The sequence below is a fragment of the Ornithodoros turicata genome, chromosome 3 (assembly GCF_037126465.1).
Source record: "Ornithodoros turicata isolate Travis chromosome 3, ASM3712646v1, whole genome shotgun sequence".
Taxonomy (NCBI): domain Eukaryota; kingdom Metazoa; phylum Arthropoda; class Arachnida; order Ixodida; family Argasidae; genus Ornithodoros; species Ornithodoros turicata.
The window spans coordinates 69,789,713-69,806,540 of record NC_088203.1 but is presented as its reverse complement, the minus strand read 5'-3'; the positions used below and the strand labels follow the sequence as shown (position 1 = coordinate 69,806,540).

Genomic DNA, 16,828 nt, shown 5'->3' with positions numbered 1-16,828 from the left:
GATATTGTGGAGGATATCTACATGAAACAACCGGAGGGATTGGACAGGGGGAAGAACATCTTGTTTGCAAGTTGCAGAAATCTCTTTACAAGCCGCACGGGCATGGAATGTTAAAGGTCAGCTATGCCGATATCCCAAATAGTCGAAACGGTTGTGATATTCTGAAAGCCCACATCCAGCTCTCCCCAAAATGCACCTTCATTCTCTCAGTTCGGTACAGTACCATGTCAAAAAAATAGATAATTCATTCCGAAACACACATGGGCGCAGCCATTTTTATGACGTAGATGCACCCGAACGGGCATTGTGACGTGTACGCGCCTTCGTACTTGCCAGTGGATTTCAGCTACGGCTTCTCGCGGCTTCACGTATCTGTGCTTGAAGATGGCGGACAGCCGGGTTCCACCGTTCCGCGATAAGTAAACAGTGCAGCAGCTGCGAACTCATTCGCGAACCAACCTCTGTGCGATGTTGTGATTGGAATTCGTCGTTTGTGTTTTGTGAGCATGTACAATTTGTATCAAGTCTCGTCTGCGTTAGCGCCTTTACAGCACTTGCCCATTGTAGAGACTGACGTTTCGACAGCCGTGTTAGCAAGAAAATGCCGACAGCGTTTTATTCCTGCAGGAAAAAATTGTGCTGTGTATTTGAGAAACCGCATACTACTATGGGACAAGTTTTACGTACGATTTTTCAATGTGCAACAGCGTCGACGATGGTATGTAACGACGAGAGACGTAAAACGAAATACAAATCACATTTTAAACTTTTTGTGGGATTCTGTGCATTTTCTAGAAGCAATCTTTGAATCGCACCCCCACGCTGCATTGTGTGGCACGCTACAAACTACTGCTTTTTATGTCTAACATCTGGATATTGTTTGTAATGAACACCGTCGCACAAAAACATGCACACGAAAGCTCCAGTAGCCATGTGGTTGCACACTATGCAGACGCAAAAGAAGTACCAGAGCACATATTGCCACTTAGAAATTGTGTTTTTAGAAATGTGGTGTCTGAAGAGTTAGAGCATAACATATATACTAGAAATCAGGTGCACCTTATCCTTCTGTAGAGTGCTCTTTCAATTCACAACTCAGCACATGGGGTGTAAAAGTGTTAGAGGCAATTATGTGACTTGTCGTCCCGGGTGACATCACTGGCCATCCTCGGAATTAATTCCGTACTCAGGAATTATTGTACAAATCACTTTGTATGTAGGACATGATAAGCAATATGTAAGTTGCAACCTTGTCTGCAGCATTCTCGATGGCCTCTTACCTTTACAGTTTCAGACACGTTACCAAACCATTTAAAAAGGACACACTTACAGGGGCCGTGTAATTTGAGTTTTTAATTTATAAAAATATAAGTATACAATATGAAATTTATATAAAATAAAAATAACATTTATAAAAAGAATTTATAAAAAAATAAATGAAAAGGCTTCATGGAAGCAATCCATTAGCATACCCATTGCACATGAAGCACAATTATATATGCTTGGACATCATCTAATTAATCTTCTGAACCATATGTGTGGCTGCATACGAAATTTTTTATGTGCATGCTCTACCTTCCTATTCCTTCATGTGCACACGAACAACAGTGAATATATGTGAAGTGGCAAAAAGCAATGCTAGACTCTACCATCATTGGCCCCTTTAACTTTTCCACATTTATTTCCGGTCAACAGGGAATATCTCACTAGAAAAGAAGACATTTGTGCATTGTTTGGCAAGCAAATAAATATATTTATTTACATTTTCCATCAATCAACAATGTTGTGACCTGGTGCAAATATTAATGTCAACAAGGAAAGTACTTACAAATTATTCCTATGTGCTCAAATGCAGATATGACAATTCTGTTTTTGTACCTCAGCACAGTACAGTTTCAAAATTAACAAACTGCACAGCATCAGCAATCTTAAAGTAGCTCAAGAGGGGAGTCACATAAAGCTCCAATAATAGACTGTGCAAACAAAGCTAAAAAAAACAAAGTACTTCAAAAAAAAATCTGAATAATTGGTTGTCGTTGTGATATGTACTACTATACACAGTTCATGAATGGAACATGCTACCTCATTGCCTTTCCTCCATGTGAGCACTAGCACAGGCAGCTTTTTAGGTCGCTCTTTTCGTGTTTTTCTATTGTCTTTTTTTGTTTTCTGTGTTTGCAATAGCAAGCATGGCCATAGTGAAACACAAGTAGCCAAGGACAGGATGAGACATCTGCAATGCGACTGCTATCTCTCAACTGATATATTTATTAGCAGACTCTGGAATATACACATATATGCTGCTAAGCAAATGAGAAGTTAACCAATAGAATAACAGACAAGAAAAAAGGGTTATATATCTTCCCCTCTCCTCATTCTATTTCACAGGCAGCCCTAGTATCATTCGGAGTGTGTCCGTGCGTTCCCTTTGAGATAACGTATCTCAGACAGAAGCAAATCCAACAGCAGACTGCTTACACGTGCAACTGTCTTGTGTTTCTCTAACCACTTGTTATTTAACCGCTGCCTTGAGCTGTGTGTTCTGGAAATTTATGCAGCATCCAGAATCCCTGCAATGTGTTGCCGTGTTTCTCGAGGGCATCAAAAGTCTGTCCTTGGCTGCCTGTGTTTCACTATATCTCTCAGATACAAACTACCCCATTTCAACACAGTAGAAAACACAGATTTGTAAATAGCATCTGTTGATTGCACTGTACATACCCCCCATATAAAGGATCATAGTGGATACTACATCTCGTGCGATAATGTCAGGAATACAAAAAAACTAGATTTGAAACCACTCTTACGTCGTAGTAGTAGTATTTGTGTGAAGCTACGCAATTCCTGTCCTGCAAATAATTTAAACGATATGTTTCATCTGCCAGCGTGATGATCCCCTGAAAAGTAATTCACACTTGGCGGGAACTACCGGTTCTGAAACCTATCCCTGACATGTGTAGCCATCAGGGAGGAAACCCAAGGGCTGCGGTGGAAAAGACAAACACACACGGGCTATGTTCTCAATGTGTGTCAGCCGCTCTGGCTACTAAGAAGAACATGTTCCAAATTAATATAACATGGCTTGACATCATATGCCGGCGAAAGCTAACCAATAAAATTAGTAGTTAAATGTACAATACGTAAACACTTTCCATAACATGACAGTTCCCTTTCTGCATTTATGCGCTACCATTCAACCCACATAAACAGTGTACTGAATTTTTTTATAGCATTACACGTCGTTTGACAGAACTTGAACAAGATTACATAGCACACAATCGAAGTAGAGTGAACATAATGTGCAGAAAAAATGGCTAGGAAGCAAGTGAGCTGGTGAAGATGACGCATATGTAAAACCCCGTGACTAGGGAACACAAAGGGACGTGTTTGTGTTTGTCCCTTCGTGTTCCTAGTCTTGGGGTTTTACATCATGCATAATGTGCAGCCTTCCATTCACGCTTAATGGCCGTGGCAGTAATGCATGAAGGCCACTGCTAAGTTGTGTTGAGAAACACTACTTTATGTTTGCCATGTCTAAATGAAACGTACCTGACCTGATCCAAATTAACCGTTCTGAGTCTGGAACACACAAAGAGAAAAACGCAACACACGCCACAACATTAACAGATAGACAAATGAGCTGTGGCGAGCTCCACCTTGGGACAAAGTCAACAAGTAATGCACCAAAAGTCAATGAGTGCCTGAAATGTAACATTTCTGACTGGTAGCAGGACGGTCCACGTTCAATTCCTGGTGCTAGCACTGACTGGCTTTTTCATGAATTATTTGTTGAAGTTTCGATGTACTTGAGAACCATTCGTCAACCATTGTATCCTCATGAGATGATGAGGGTTTGTCATCTCAAAGAGATTCCCTTTCTGCCATGTGTCCTTATGGATGCTCATCACTGCAGAAAAAAAGAAAGAAAAAGCATTTAATGACAAGAAATGGATAGTCGTATTTACTGTATAATGATTGTGCACAACAGAAAGAAGACTTTCGCACAGAAGGCTGTACTTCTTGAGGTCTAACATCAAGTTACAAAATTCCAGAATATATGACATGTTGTAAGGTAGAGAATAAGTAGAGTTATAGAGTTGTCGAGTTGAGTTGAGGGGGGAGTTGTACCCCCTTTTTATTTTATTATATATGATTGTGTAATTATTTTATGTCTGTAGCAACCCTCGCTCTCTACATTACAACATGTTTTATATATTCCGGGATTTTGTAACTTCATGTTAGACATTAACAAGAGCAGCCTTGTGCACGAACGTCTCGTCTCATTAAAATTTAGATGCTCTCAACAGTCCTCTTTCTGTTGTGAATCTCTATCGCAGCATACCTGCACATTGCTGTTCTACGTACTGTGACTTTGCAGTAAGAGTATGGACTTTAGGTAAAAAGACTACACAGCACTCCTCAGGTATTTTTGCCTATCAAACAGTATGTATGTATGCAGTATGCACACAGTATTTGTGCACCAGACCCACTAAAAATGTAGTGAATGTGGCATTGCCCACGGTAATGCACCAAGTTCAACACAATTATTGTAGAATCCAGGTATTTTAGCTTACAAGCCAGTACCAGATCCAGTGTGAAGTTGTGAAAAATAAATAGTTTCGATTTTTCTAAGCTCTCAGAACACAGACAGTGAATTAATAAGAGTAGACAATGTTAACATGAATTCTGGGCTATTCTTCAATTAAAGGTTCACAGATAGTAAAGGCACCTTCCTCAATGGACGTTGATGACACTGAAAATTCTAAAACGTTATCAGAGGCGACATCAGCTTCTGTGTGTCAAAGGATTGAATGTCCAACAGTAATCCAACTAACAGTAACGAAAATGTGCAAAAGACAAATTAACTGAACTAATGTAACGTACCTTCTATATCAGACAGTGAAGCTTGTAACAGCCCATCCACAGGAACCAGTGTCCAGACAGCAAAAGTGCTTGAACTGGGAGATAGCAGCTAATCGGAATGGCGACCTTTGTTTTCCACCCTGAAAGCACAGGTTGTAACTTTGAGGGCAGATTTAAAAGTGGTGTCAAGATGTCTGCATGCGAGTGCACATGAAAAGTTGAACATAGGTGAATCGTACCTGTTGGTGGAGGTAGACTGCAACTAACGTGCCAGCAATTTCTTCATGCACCAGATGCAAGCCAGATCATGCTTCATTTCCGCCATCAGCGTGCACCTGTGACAATTCAGAAGTTAGATTATCAATACTATTGTGTTGTTAATCGTGGTTATATCAGAGTAAGCGCAGTAGGACAGCTGCACAATCGATTCATTAGGCTTGCTATATTTTGTATCTGAACCTCGACTTACCTTTTTTGCTCTCGTTTTTTGCCTTGATCCTCCGTGGCACGTTCAAAATGTTGTGCGTCGGGCACCTCAGATTTTCATCCGACGATTTCGTGCCGATATTCCAAATTGCCTCTGGAGTCGCGCGTAACCTATGATAACATTCGTTGACGAAATCCTTGCAGTGGAAATTAGCAGGCACCACTGTCAGCCAAGAGCTTCGCACTGCTTGGTCTTTTAGCAGCTTATAAAAGGTAACACTTGAATGCTCCGATGAATTGTTCTAACAGCGTAGCACGTAGCACCGTCGCATCTTCGACAACTTCGCCGTGGCATATCGCTCCAGCCCATAAAAGGCAAGGTCAGAACAAGGAAGTGCACTTTCCAAATGACGCCGTGCCAAAAAAAAATATTCACATGCTTTGTTTCCGGCTTAGCAATAACATAACAGCTGTTCGCTTATGTACGATGCACAGAGGACGAAACGAAAGAAGCCAAGCGGCCAAGCCAAGAGTGCATGCCAAGCCAAAGACAGATAAACCAGATAAACCGAGAGCAGTGACGTCGGTGCGCCCGTGCGCAGGGTTTGCCGACGGTCTGACGGCCGGGCGTGGGAACTAAAAAAACTGTTTTCTAAAAAACTACGAACAGTTGGAGCAAGATATTTCGCACACATATTCAGTGTTAGGTAATGAACACACAGCGCGAGTATCGCTCAGTTCTGCGGCACTTCAAAATCGGCATATCTGACCTTTAAGGCGAACACGGTGCTTCTGGAGGAAGGCTTTACCCGAAGCACGGCTGATCCATGTGTGTACACCAAAGTGATGAGTAATAGCCCCATGTACGTCTTGCTATACGTGGATGACATGCTGATTAGCCATGTACCCAGTAAACCATAGATGTACAAGTGACGTCCGGGTAATATCCCAACCTGGATGTTTGGATATCCCAGGGATTTTCGCAGAGAGCCTGTAGACGTCACATGTACGTCCAGGAGACTTAATTTGTTCCACGGTTTTCCACATTTGAGGAACGTCCCACAGATGTCACCACAAGATATTTGGATATCCCAGGGATTATTTCAGAGAGCTTGTAGATGTCACATGTACATCCAGGAGACTTGATTTGTCCACATTTTTCCACATTGCAGAAATGTTGCACAGATGTCACCGCAGGATGTTCCCAGGATGTTGTTTAAATCCCTGCATTGTGTTAATGTTGTACTTGTTTTCATCACCATGATAGCAGCTTCTGCAGAGGCAATGCACTATACTAACCAGCAACATCTCAAGTGTTCTAGTAAGGTATATAATCTTGTTTATTTACGACTATGGTATACAATTTATCGCAAAATGTATTGCAGATTGTGGCATTACAAAGTTTACCACGTGCAGCATAGAAAAACATATCACAACACACTACACAAGTGTTTTTATCACAGTTTCACATGACTAAATTTATGGCAGTGTGTTTATCACAGTGCGGTGTAACACTTTACTGAACAAGAGCATGTCAAAACTTCTCAGTATCAAAATGTACTACTGTGCGGCATTGCAAAATGTACACAGTACAGCGTAGAAAAGTGTATCATGGTACGGTAAAACGAAGTTCTTAACACAATACAGTTTAAGTAAAAGCAAGCATTACAACAAATTCTATCTGTCCATGAGATTGCCCAGTCGAAAAACAGGAATTGTTCCAATTGGACATTTTCGCATTCAAATCAATTGGTATTGCAGTTGTGTTTTTGTCACCCATTGGACTGAAACCAGTTGAAATCAATTGGTCCCCCCAAATGGTCCAGGTGGACTCAGTAGGGTCTCCAATTGGAAACAAGTAGCCCTACCGGGTCTGCCACATAGGGCTACAGCTACGGTTTCATCAGTGAATATCACACACGAACATATGCAGGAGGTAACAACTTGTTTATTGTACGTTGGGACTAGTCTTGTTGACTAGAACTGCTCAGAACAAAGTACTTTACAATGGTCATTTCGAAACGAAAACAATACACCAGGTTTTTATTTAAAAGCTATTAGCTATCTGGCGCAAGGCGATGACACGTCATAAGGGAGGTTCAGATAAACACATATCTATCGAGTTACTATCACCCACCTTAGTTCGGATTTGAGAGTTCAGGAAATTCACAACTGTCATACACGGGCCGCTTGTCCTTTCTCGTAACTCAGCTGTGCACGGGTGCGAAGAGAAAATTCTACGCATAACACAGCAGCTCACGACACAGATACAATTATGTTCGCGTTCTTACACAGTTTGAAAAACCAGACGAAACGCTTCATTCATGGAGCTACACAATCGACGCGACCGACGCCAACGGAAACTTGTTCAAACTGATTCTGGGGTGATACCGATGCGCTGCGTCAGACATGACGATGAGAGCATCAAAGTTTCGATTTCAAACTGAAGTGAAGACAGCGAAAGCTTTACTCGTGCGATGTAGAACCACGAACTTTCTTTGGCGCTGTCATTTTATATTCTATCCAGCTGCGGCTATGAAACCTAATTTACGCATTTTCTGCTGTATCTAAAAATCTCGCTCTCCAGGGGACGAACTAACCCTTAAAATATAAAATACTGTATAAACTGTTGTACTGTAAACTGTATATACTGTAATAAATTACTGTTGCTTATTGATAGCATTAATAGTTTAGGTACACATGCACTGACTAATTGTATTGAGAATACTGAGTAACATCACTTACTTTACAACTCTACATTGGAATCAGTTGCCAGTTGGGCCAACAGTTGCTAATTGTCTGCTAATTGGGCGGACCAGTTGGAGACCGAGAGACCAAATGGAACTGGAGTTCCCTATCAGAACGACCTATTGGACCCATTATGTCCAATTGAGTGTACAGTTGGAGTGCATGAAACCAAATGGACCTTCCAATTGGTGTTCAACTACCGCCAACTGGACAGTCCAATTGGAACTGAACGATCCAACAGGTTTTGACATGGGACCTGTTGGGTCCCATTCGAACCAATTAGAAATTCCAACTGGACCATTTCCTTTTTTTCGACTGGGGGGGGGGATATAGGTTTATTGCAAAACAAAACAAAAAACACGAAAGAGGGGAAAGATTAGCCTGGCTCCAGCAGCCGACTTGCTATTCCCGCTTACAAAAAGGAAAAGGGAGAAAAGGAAAAATAAAGAGAAATAAGAAAAAAGAAAGACAAATCGACTGGGTTGACCACACATGACGACCATTAGGAACATGGTCCTTCCTATTTACTACATTTACTAAACTGAAGCACGACATCCATATGCTTTAGTCACAGGCTGTGATAAGCAACTGCCGTTCTTGTCCTTGCCAGAGGCCTTATTTGCCTCTACAACCTATTCCAAAATCAAGACCAGGAAGACCAAGAGAGACAACAGGAATCTCCAAATGTGTGTGCTTGCGTCACATCACAGTAAATGACTATTATAAAAAAAGGTTTACACACCGACTTAACTGAACAACACAAAGTAATTTACTCAAACATGTAATTTCTGGGGGGACATCATCAGTGTCCGCCAAGAAAGACAGAGTGAGGAATGCCCAGTTGCCTCAGTTAAGGTCAGTGTATACCTCGGGAAGTGGGCTACGGTTAACATTGCATAGGGTCTAATCTTTCTGAATGTGCGGGGGCCCCACCTTTGTTCGCAAACACTGACGCAAACTAAGTTCATTCATGTAGTTGAAGCTGTTACCTGTCGTCCAACAATGATAAAAAAAAAAAAAATTTGTCTCTGACCTTGTCGAGTTTGTGGTTTTCTCTAAATCACGTGCCACAAATGCAACAACGTCCAAGACAAAATTGCCTGATTATTGTTGGACAACTAGCCACAGCTTCAGCTACATGAATGCACTTAGTCTGGGCCGCGAACAAAGGTGGGGTACCCGCAGATTCCTGGAGTTGTGGCACATTAGGAAAGATAAGGCTGTATGAAATGTTAACCGTGGCCCACTTCGCGAGGTATACGCTGACCTCAAATGCGACAACTGGTTGGGCATTCCTCACTCAGTCTTTCTTGGCATACATTAATGATGACATCTCTCGCATGGGAAATGAAATGATGACCAAGGGCTTTGCACAGTATCAATCATTATGTTTCTTTGCTTATCTGGGGGGAGAAACAAAAATAAGAAAAAGAAGCAAAAAGGAATGATGAACATAAAAGGATTATGCTAATAATGCCATCAGATATCCTACAACAGCGAGGAAGTCACTGCAGTACGTCTAGCAGTGGCAAAATACAAAAAGTGCTGTTTGTCTTTCTCAGATTAGCTGCAACTTTGAAACAGCCTCTGAAGGCACTTTAATGCCCGTACTGCAAACATATCTTGAAAAAAAAAAAAAGGAAGAAGCACACAATTTTGTTTTTTCTTCTGTTCCAATTCAGCCAAAATTAGTTGTTTTTTTGTTCGCTCGGGAACCCTGATAGTACTCGAATGGCATATATTAAGCTGGAATTATAAAAAAATGAAAATGCAACTTTTTTAGTCACATTTTGCACACACTTAAGAACGTCCACCGTGTTACGTCTATGAGACATTGAAAACACGACATTCTGAAATGTCACATCAAGGATATCCATGGGACGTCTATGAGGCATAAAGAAAAAGTCATTCACGAACGTAAAATTCTGGATGTCTATGAGACGTCCATGTGACAGGTGTGATATCTGTGACATATCCGACCTTTCTGGGATATCTTTTGGATGTTGGTGGTTTGCTGGGTAGATGACTCGTGCATCATGGAAGTCTGGCGAAACCTAAACAAATACTTTGAACTGAAAGACCTTGGTCATGTAAGGCACTATCTCGGTATTGAGGTGGAAAGGCCACAGGAAGATCGTTTCCTCATTCATCAAAGGAACAAAATAGACGGGCTACTGGAAAAGTATAGCCTCGTTGACGCTAAGCCCAGTGGAGACAGACTATGGAGACAGACTATATGAAGCTTACAGGGGAAGAGGATTTGCTGACTGACAACAACATTTACCAACAAGCTGTTGGGAAGTTACTGTACCTAAGTACAACAACACGACCGGACATTGCATTTACGATTGGTATTCTTCGCCGCCGCGTCAGTAAGCCGCGCACCCGGGATTGGAACGCCGTGAAACGGGTGTTCCGGTACCTAAAACATACTCGGGATTTCAAGTTGAAGCTTTCAGCAGACACGGAGATGAAGCTGGTTTGCTTTGTGGACACAGACTGGGCTGGCAACCTCTCAGACCGTAAATCAACGAGTGGGTATTTTATCCAACTGGGAGGGAGTCCCATTGCTTGGTCCACCAAGAAGCGGTTGACGGTAGCCTTGTCTTCCACCGAAGTGGAATACGTGTCTGCTGTTTACGCGTCACAAGAAGTTGTGTGGCTACAAGAACTGTTGCATGGATTTGGCCACAGTGAGTGCGAGCCCACGTGCATCTATGAAGATAATCAGAGTTGCATAAAGCTTGCACTCGGCGAAGGTCTTTCGGCAAGAACCAAACACATAGATGTTCGACACCATTATCTGCGAGACGTAATTCATCGCGGGTTGGTTGACATGCAGTATTGCCAATCCGCCGAAATGATCGCAGACGTGCTTACCAAGCCTCTGCCGCGACAGCGACTGGAAACCTTCAGAGGATGCTTAGGTCTTGTCAAGGGGGGGTTGTCGTAGTTGTCGAGGGGAGGTGTTGGCAAATAAAGAAAGCGACAACATACGTGCTTATAGCGGGCGCGCTCAGCCCACTCTGCGCGGGACGATTGAATAAACCATTCTTGTTCTACCGTCACTGGATTGCTTTTCTCCGATCCACATCAATTGGCAAATATTGAGCTTTCATTACAATACCTCCGTTTGCCAAGCACGCGCCACGTGTCATTCGACGACCACGGGGAAGAGGGGCGAACAGGGCTGGCTAGCAACTCTCTTGTTACAGTTCCAGAAAAAGAGCAACTAGGCCGAGGCAAACTAGGGTGACAAAGAGGAAACGAAGAGTTAAACTAAGGGTTACAAAGGAAGGTCATCGCCCCAGGAACATTTTGCCATTGAGTTCAGCTTGCTTCTGAGAAGGTCAACCGCGGCCTTGCTGAGGATTTATGCTAAGTCCGTGGACTGCTTTTCTCGGTACCATCCCTATACATAAGTGTCTTCGTGAGGAGGATGACACCGCGAATGGAGCAGATAATTGGCATGCTCTCGGGGTCACAAAGGAATCCATTTTATGGAGTTCTGTTCTTTTTGCTGGGTGGCCGCCTTTCCTCTGTCCCTTTATTCTACCGTAATTTCTCCTTAAGAGCGAATAAAGCTTACGTCTAATTTCACAACCTAAATATTTGCCTTTAATTCTGATTCTAGTATTTTGAATGTATCTTAAATACTTTATGAAGTATTTACTACTCTACTCTAAATACATAAATTTTATGAGTATTTAGACTGTATTTTAATTACTTTTCGATCGTAGTATTTAGTATCTAATTTCAAATACGTTTTTCGAGTATCTTCTACATGTCTGGTTGGGACACCCTGTAACATACATGAGTGGGCATCGCAGCTCTACAATGTGGATATCACTAAACCACTTCCTACTCTTCACACAGTTGGTGCTATGGAAAACTCCGCTCGCAATCGAGGTTCCACCCGACGGGATATCATCAACCGAGCCGACTCACAGTACATTCCCCAACTGGATTCCATCAACTAAGCTGTCGTGCACCTCATTCGGCAGCGCTGCTTCTGAGCGTCGAGCAACCTTGGATACATCCCTCTCTCGCTTGTTCGTTAAAAGCGCGGGCTTTTCGGGACACGTCAGTGGGCATCGCAGCTCTACAATGTGGATATCACTAAACCACTTCCTACTCTTCACACAGTTGGTGCTATGGAAAACTCCGCTCGCAATCGAGGTTCCACCCGACGGGATATCATCAACCGAGCCGACTCACAGTACATTCCCCAACTGGATTCCATCAACTAAGCTGTCGTGCACCTCATTCGGCAGCGCTGCTTCTGAGCGTCGAGCAACCTTGGATACATCCCTCTCTCGCTTGTTCGTTAAAAGCGCGGGCTTTTCGGGACACGTCAGTGGGCATCGCAGCTCTACAATGTGGATATCACTAAACCACTTCCTACTCTTCACACAGGTGAGAAATAACTACTCCTTGTTTGCGAGGAAGTCTAGTAACTTGTTTTTGTTGGAGCTGCCTTGCCCACTTGTCGTATGCTCAATATGTGATTACCTTGTTGCCATGTACAATGCCTTAGCTTGCCTGTTGAATACATCATATGACTACATGCGCACAACACTTCTGGTTTCTGGTGATGTAGAACTTAATCCAGGACCCAATAAGCATGACCCGCAGTCTAAGCTTGACTCTATCTTTGATATGTTAAAAGATCTTAGCTCACGGTCGAGCGCTTTTGAGTCTGGTCAAGCTCAACTCTTAGGAGCAGTGTCGACCATTCAAAAAACGCAAACTGAAATAAGCACCCAGATCAGCGATCTAAGCGTTAGGTTGTCTACTGTTGAGAAGACGGCATCCTGTCTTAATAATATTCAGGATGAATTCCACGTGTTGAAACAGCAAAACGCACAACTACGCTCACGTCTCAATGACCTTGAGGATCGTTCGAGGCGGGATAATCTTATTTTCCACGGTATTGTTGATATGGAATCGGAAACATGGAAGCAAACTGAAGATAAATTGATCGCGGTGCTAAACGAAAAGATAGGTCTATCGCTTACTCCCGAGGCCTTCGAACGCGTACACAGACTTGGCTCCTTTCACTCAGCGAAATCGCGCCCCATTATAGCAAAGTTTTCAACATTTAAAAGTCGCGAACTTGTTTTTCAAGCCAGAGCAACAATTAGAACGAGTGGCTTTACGATTTCTGAAGATTTCTGTGAGTCTACACGGCTCGCGAGAAAGAAGTTAATAGAATACGGTAAACAGACTGGTCTACCATTCAGACTTCGTTACAATAGGCTATACGTTAATAACAAGTGTTACCAATATGATGTCCATGCGAGTGCCGTTCGTGAGGTCAGTACCCATGTGTTTGCCTCGACCTCTAGTGGTTCTAATACAAACCACACGCCACATTCTCGTACTCACTCCAACCCACAATACTCGCCACCCACCACCCGTTCTGCAATGAACGCCAGTGCCTCTTCTGCATAGCAATTTTTGCCACCTTTGAGCACCTCTGTTCCTAAAAAATTTTCTGTTATGTACACTAACATTAGATCACTTCGGAAACATCGCGGTGAATTGTGTTCCTTTATAGATTCCTGTGAAGCTGACATTGTTTTGCTCACTGAAACTTGGCTTTCAGCAAAAGTGTCCAACCATGAGTTGTTTCAATGTTGTAAAAATTTTATAGTGTATCGTGCAGACCGAGGTCACAGGGCAGGTGGAGGCGTCCTAATCGCGATATCTGATAAAATCTCATCCTCTGTTGTGAACATCCCTACCAATCTTGAAATATTATGGGTATGTGTAACTTCCAATTTCAAGCGTCTCATCCTTGGCATCTGTTATCGGTCTCCTTCATCTTGCTCATCATTTGTGGATGATTTGCATGACGCTCTCAACATTGTTGTAAACAGATTTCCTACATATGCAGTTTTGTTAGTGGTCGATTTTAACTATCCCTATATTACCTGGCATCCTCATATAGAAATTTCCCCAATGTCTCGCGAATGTGACGCGTTTGTTAATGTTTGCAGAGATTTCAATCTTTATCAGCTGATTGATGGCCCAACAAGGATTACAACTTCTTGTGCAAATACACTAGACCTTGTTCTGACCACAGAGCCCGACATCGTTTCAGATATAACCATTGTACCTGGGCTAAGTGATCATTCAATCATTCACTTCTACCTTAATTTCCCAGCGCCACAGTCGCAGAAAAGTATTAAATATATAAGGAACTACAAGAAAGCGGATTTCACCACAATTAATAGCGAGTTATGCTCTTTTTTGGACACCTTTGTGCACGACTTTTACTCTCGTTCTGTGGAATGTAATTGGACACTTTTTAAAAACAAAGTTGCTGTACTCGTCGAGAGGTACATACCTCGCGTGAGACTGTCCTGTCAGTCACGCTCCCCTTGGTACAATACAGCGCTCCGAAGGCTTTGCAGTAAAAAGAAGCGACTTTTCCGCGCCGCAAAATTTACTCAGGACGTCCTCAAGTGGGATAGATACCATGCGGCTGCCTCAGAATATAAGAAGGCTGCGGAAGAAGTTAAATCCCGTTTTTACAGCTTGTCTCTTCCCCACATGCTTAGGACTAATCCACGTCAATTTTGGAATCTTGTCAATAAAGACAAAAATCGGGACTCTTTCATTGCTCTGCGTAACTCATCCGGTGATGACTTAACTAATTCTCAGTGTGCTGAGGCATTCAATAATGCTTTTGTAAGCTCCTTCTCTAGCTCCACTGTATTTTCTTATCCCCCCCTGCTACCTACCAATTACATTCCTATGGACCCAATTGTATTTGACTGTCGTGGTGTTGAAAGTATTATTGACTCTCTGAAGATCTCATCCAGTTGTGGTACTGACTTCATAACATCTAAATTTTTAAAGAATACGTCATGTTATTCATCGCTTATTCTGTCAATGATTTTCAAGCAGTCTCTTGAACAAGGATTGTTGCCTAACGACTGGAAAGTTGGGAAGGTAGTTCCCCTTCATAAGCACGGTGATAAAAGCTCTCCACTTAACTACCGTCCCATCTCATTAACTAGCATTCCTTGCAAGGTTATGGAGCATATCATATGTACACATTTATTTCAGTTTCTTGATTCTAACTCTTTTTTTCATGACAGCCAACATGGGTTTCGTAAATCATTTTCCTGTGAAACTCAGCTCGTATGTTTTGTACACGACTTGAGTTCGAACCTTGACAGTGGATTCCAGACTGACTGTATTTTTCTTGATTTCTCTAAAGCATTCGACAAGGTTTCTCACAGATTACTACTTCATAAACTAAGTACACTCAATATTGACACATACGTCCTATCTTGGATTCATTCTTTTTTGCTTGACCGCAGCCAATATGTCACAGTTAACGACACGAATTCTAGCTTAACATCTGTACTATCCGGTGTGCCACAAGGTTCAGTCCTCGGTCCCCTTCTCTTCCTAATCTATATTAACGACATGCCGCAATCTGTACTGTCTTCATCTGTTCGCTTATTCGCAGACGACTGTGTCATTTACAGGAAAGTTTCTCACATCTCAGATATTACCCTATTACAATCGGATCTAGATAACATAATAACATGGTGCAAGACATGGCATATGGAACTTAATATCGGTAAGTGCAAGCACATGCGAATTTCTCGGAACTTCGAACGTCATCCTCTGTATCTACTAGAGAACGTCCCACTTGAGCAAGTTCAGTGTTATAAGTACTTGGGGGTCCTTATCACTAGTGACCTCTCATGGCATGCTCACATTAATTATATAACAAATAATGCCCATCGTACTCTTGGTTACGTCAGACGTAATTTTAGTCAAGCACCACTGGACCTCAAGCTAACGCTCTATAAATCTGTCGTTAGGCCCAAACTTGAATACGCAGCCTCGGTTTGGGATCCAGGTTTGAGCGTACTTGTAGATTCTATTGAAAACATACAGAGGAGAGCAGTTCGCTTTATCTGCGGTAACTATCATCAACGGTCCAGTGTATCTTCTATGAAATCCACACTCCATCTTCCCGACCTCGCCATACGTCGTAAAATTGCCCGCATATGCCTCTTTCACAAAATATATTATCACAACGGTCGGCTACGTAACCACTTTTTACTTTCTCCCACATATATTTCCCATCGCACTAGCCATCAACAAAAAGTAGGAATTCCTAGATGTTCTACTAAAGGCTTTTCAGACTCATTTTTTCCACGCACATCGATCGACTGGAACTGCCTTCCCGGCTCCCTGACAGCTACCTCTTCGTCTCAGTTGTTTAAAAATGCGGTATGTGTGCACTATTCGAATGATTGACTGCTGTGTGAAATGCCAACCTTTAGTGTCTTTCATTTATGTGCTATGCTCAATAACCATTCTGTACACCACTCCCCTCTGAAATGCGTATGCCCTGAGGGTAAAATAAATAAATAAATAAATAAACATACGTATGGAGTGTTTTTGTTTTTATTGGTTAGGTTTTGTAATAAAACGGCTACGAGAGCAGCAGAGATGCCATTTTTGCAGCTGCCAAGCAGACATGTACTACTGGATCACTAATTACCCAAAAACCATTGACTCTTTCTTCAGGAACTTTTGGGCAAAAGTGGGACAGCAGAATTGGAGCACTCCACGTTGAAAGCCATTCTACACTAAAATGTCTGGAACGAGCACGTGCGTTGAAATATCCATTGCCAAATTTTGCTGTGCAAATTTGAAACCAAAATCGCATTCCTCAGGAGCGCACGACCTTTGCAGTTTGCGACTACTCGGGCTACAAAAGCAATTGATCTGGCCAGCAGGTCAGCACACACACTCG

General features: G+C 42.4%; 1 protein-coding gene and 1 long non-coding RNA gene across 2 annotated transcripts; one reads left to right on the top strand and one right to left on the bottom strand.

Moving 5' to 3' along the window:
* Positions 1-1,710: 1,710 nt before the first annotated feature.
* LOC135388580 (uncharacterized) lies at positions 1,711-5,804 on the bottom strand. The gene is made up of 4 exons (XR_010421470.1): positions 5,333-5,804; positions 5,103-5,198; positions 4,885-5,003; positions 1,711-3,907 (listed from the first exon to the last, which is right to left on the bottom strand). It is a non-coding gene; the product is annotated as an uncharacterized LOC135388580 (long non-coding RNA).
* A 4,454-nt stretch (positions 5,805-10,258) lies between these two features.
* LOC135389610 (uncharacterized) lies at positions 10,259-10,990 on the top strand. Its single transcript, XM_064619644.1, has one exon. It carries the CDS (start codon positions 10,259-10,261, stop codon positions 10,988-10,990), a length of 732 nt encoding a protein of 243 aa, XP_064475714.1.
* Positions 10,991-16,828: the final 5,838 nt, after the last annotated feature.

Excerpts from the sequence above, each read along its gene's own strand:
- LOC135389610 (XM_064619644.1), top strand. The coding sequence starts at position 10,259 with ATGGAGACAGACTATATGAAGCTTACAGGGGAAGAGGATTTGCTGACT.